Raw genomic sequence first — 2,721 nt, forward strand, 5'->3', positions numbered from 1 at the left:
AAGTTAAGCTCCTTGCGTGTAGGCAGCTGGATGTTAAAAGCTCTCTGAAGCAGAGCCTCCACGCTACTGTGACGGCTCACATTCTCCACAAAACTCTTCATGTCCTGTTTGAAATCTTCTACATGGGCGACTCGGGAGCTGACCGAGACCTTGTAGAGGCTGAGCAGTGCTAAAGCGACACGGTACAGAACCTTGTAGCCCTCGACCAGGTAGACGTCCAGCACTCGGACGGCGTAGCTGAAAGGCAAGTCGGCGAAAATCCACATGATCCAGTCGGAGTAGAACTCGAAGAGGTTCTGATGGGAGCTGGCGATTAGCTTACGGATTCCTCTGCAGTACTTGTTGGCTAAGTCACCGAAGGTCATGCAGGACGCGTGGGTGGTAACAAAGTTCTGATCGATGTAACGCTTTTGTGGATCTGTGTACCTCACCAGTGAGCAGATGCTGTGGAAACACTGAGCCTCGTCCTCACTGTAGTGAAGCAGCAGAGACACCAGAGCCGGCAAAATGGGGCAAAAAGTCATTTCTGGGAAGTTCTCGCTCACACACAAGAGGATCTTCTTCACCGAGTTCAGGCCGGATTTGTTCAGGCAGTAGCGAGGGATCTCACCATCCTTCATAAACTTGGGGAAAGGATGTGTGCTCCTGCCATGCTCCTCAAACATCCTGAGTGCCAGGAAGCGATACGTCTCCGAGTCCTCGGCGCCAGACGCAGACTCGATATTGTGAATGAGGTGATGGTAGGATTTGGCATGCAGTGTGTGCTGCGTTACCCAGAATCCTGAGCGAGCCATTCCCTTCAGCTCTGAATGATTACTGTGCAGAACTTTCTGGAAACGAGAGGCAGCTTCTGGCTCGATTTTCTCCCAGTCCACATAGTGACCGTACTTCATCGCAGAAGATGAGCTGATCTCCCAGCTGTCCGGCTCGGTGATGGTCAACATCGGGATGTTTTTAGGGTTTCCTCTTAAACCTGCCAGACAAACAAACATCTTTATAAATAAACTGAAAGAGTTCTAGGTGTTTTACTAAAATATATGGATTCAAAACAATTTCTCTTTACTTTTTATCTCTCTTTTCTCTTTTTAAAAAGCATTGAACTTTCTCCGTATTTCATCGTTCCCACCCTGTCAGTCAGTAACCTGTGACATCGTGATGATGTGTGTGTATTATACAAAAAAACAATTGTTCAGTGTAGCTCTAAACAGAGAGAGGAACTAACCTCTGTGATCTTTATTTAGATGTTTGTTTATTCCAGCTGTGGATCTTTTCGATTGTGGTTTGGTGTGAATGTTTCCCCTGTTGTCTTGTTTCTCAGCTTCCCCCTGAAAAGCTTGCTGGTCTTCACTGGTTTCATTTTGATCAAATGTATAGAAGGATCTGGACCGAGGTCTGAGGAAGTTCTTTTGGCACTCGATCAAATCCGACGTCTCAAAAAGGGAACAAGAACGAAGCCTTTGACAGCCGGCTGACCCGCTCGCCCTCTGCTGCTCCGCTGAGCCGAGACCGGAGAGATCGAAGCCTGGAGAAACCTGGAGCATTTCTCCAGCAGCTGTAGAAGAAGTGTCAGAAAGTTTGTTTAGAAAGGTTCCAATCAGAAATGAGTAAGAATCCTACAGTATGGTTGTGTCCAGAAAATAAGAGTGATGGAGAAAGAATGTGTTCAGAAGGTGTGTAAGAGCTTAGAAAAAAACTTTTTAAAAATTACTTACAAGAAACAGAAGCAGTCCAGATGATTTTTTTTTTAAAAAGTTTTGAAAACGTTTTAAATGTTCTAAAGAAATGAGAAGACTGGAGAAGAGTCTCTGTAGGTCTGATCTTCACCAGCATTTGGCTCCAGCTGACACCACCACACCGGTCAGACGATTTATGTTGATGACTTGTGTAACCACTTAAAGTGTGTGGTGGAAAATTCCAAACTCTCCTGTTCAGCATGTGAGATGGTTACCTGTGTTTATGGGAGAAACACACGTGTATTTCTGGAACAATACAGGCGTTAAAGATTACAAAACAAATACTACTGACAGTGTTAGGAAGCAGAACGTCTCCAAATAGATCAAATCACCAGTCACATGTCTCCAGAGTCACACAACTTATACGCTAACAATTTGTTTGTGTGTGTGTATGTGTGTGAGTGTGTTTGTGTGTGTGTCTGTGTGTGTGTCTGTGTGTGTGTGAGTGTGTGTGTGTAAGTGGGTGTGTGTTTGTGTGTGTCTGTGTCTATGTGTGTGTTTGTGTGTCTATGTGTGTGTGTCTGTGTGCGTCTATATGTGTGTGTGTGTCTGTGTGTGTGTCTGTGTCTATGTGTGTGTGTCTGTGTGTGTGTGTATGTGTGTCTACGTGTGTGTGTCTGTGTGTGTGTCTATGTGTGTGTGTGTGTATGTGTGTGTGTGTCCTGTGTGTGTGTCTATGTGTGTGTCTATGTGTGTGTGTGTGTGTGTGTGTGTGTGTGTGTGTGTGTGTGTATGTCTGTGTCTGTGTCTGTGTGTGTCTATGTGTGTGTGTGTGTGTGTGTGTGTGTGTGTGTGTGTGTGTGTGTGCTCATACTGAACATAGGTTTGTCTACAATTAAGATTTAATAACTATAAGGTTATAAAAGTGAGTGTCGTTAATCAGCATCAGTATAATGTGCTTTTACTAAAAGTGAAACAAACGACACGACAAGTTAAACACAAAGTTTCATGTTTAAAAGATTCTGTTTGTTTTGATCCAAACATGTGT

The 2,721-nt window shown here is 44.4% G+C and overlaps 1 protein-coding gene across 1 annotated transcript in view; it reads right to left on the minus strand.

Moving 5' to 3' along the window:
• LOC132845064 (TBC1 domain family member 24-like) overlaps positions 1-1,920 on the minus strand; it is a 4,825-nt gene extending 2,905 nt beyond the window's left edge. Inside the window, exons 1-3 of the mRNA XM_060869083.1 lie at positions 1,713-1,920; positions 1,223-1,552; positions 1-973 (exon numbers count right to left, since the gene is read on the minus strand). The exon at positions 1-973 is cut by the window's left edge and continues 54 nt beyond it. Of these exons, the coding sequence (XP_060725066.1) occupies positions 1-973; positions 1,223-1,552; positions 1,713-1,830 (1,421 nt within the window). The 5' untranslated portion in view covers positions 1,831-1,920. The remainder of the gene's footprint in view (positions 974-1,222; positions 1,553-1,712) is intronic.
• Between the last annotated feature and the right edge of the window lie 801 nt (positions 1,921-2,721).

Source organism: Tachysurus vachellii, chromosome 4 (assembly GCF_030014155.1).
Source record: "Tachysurus vachellii isolate PV-2020 chromosome 4, HZAU_Pvac_v1, whole genome shotgun sequence".
NCBI lineage: Eukaryota > Metazoa > Chordata > Actinopteri > Siluriformes > Bagridae > Tachysurus > Tachysurus vachellii.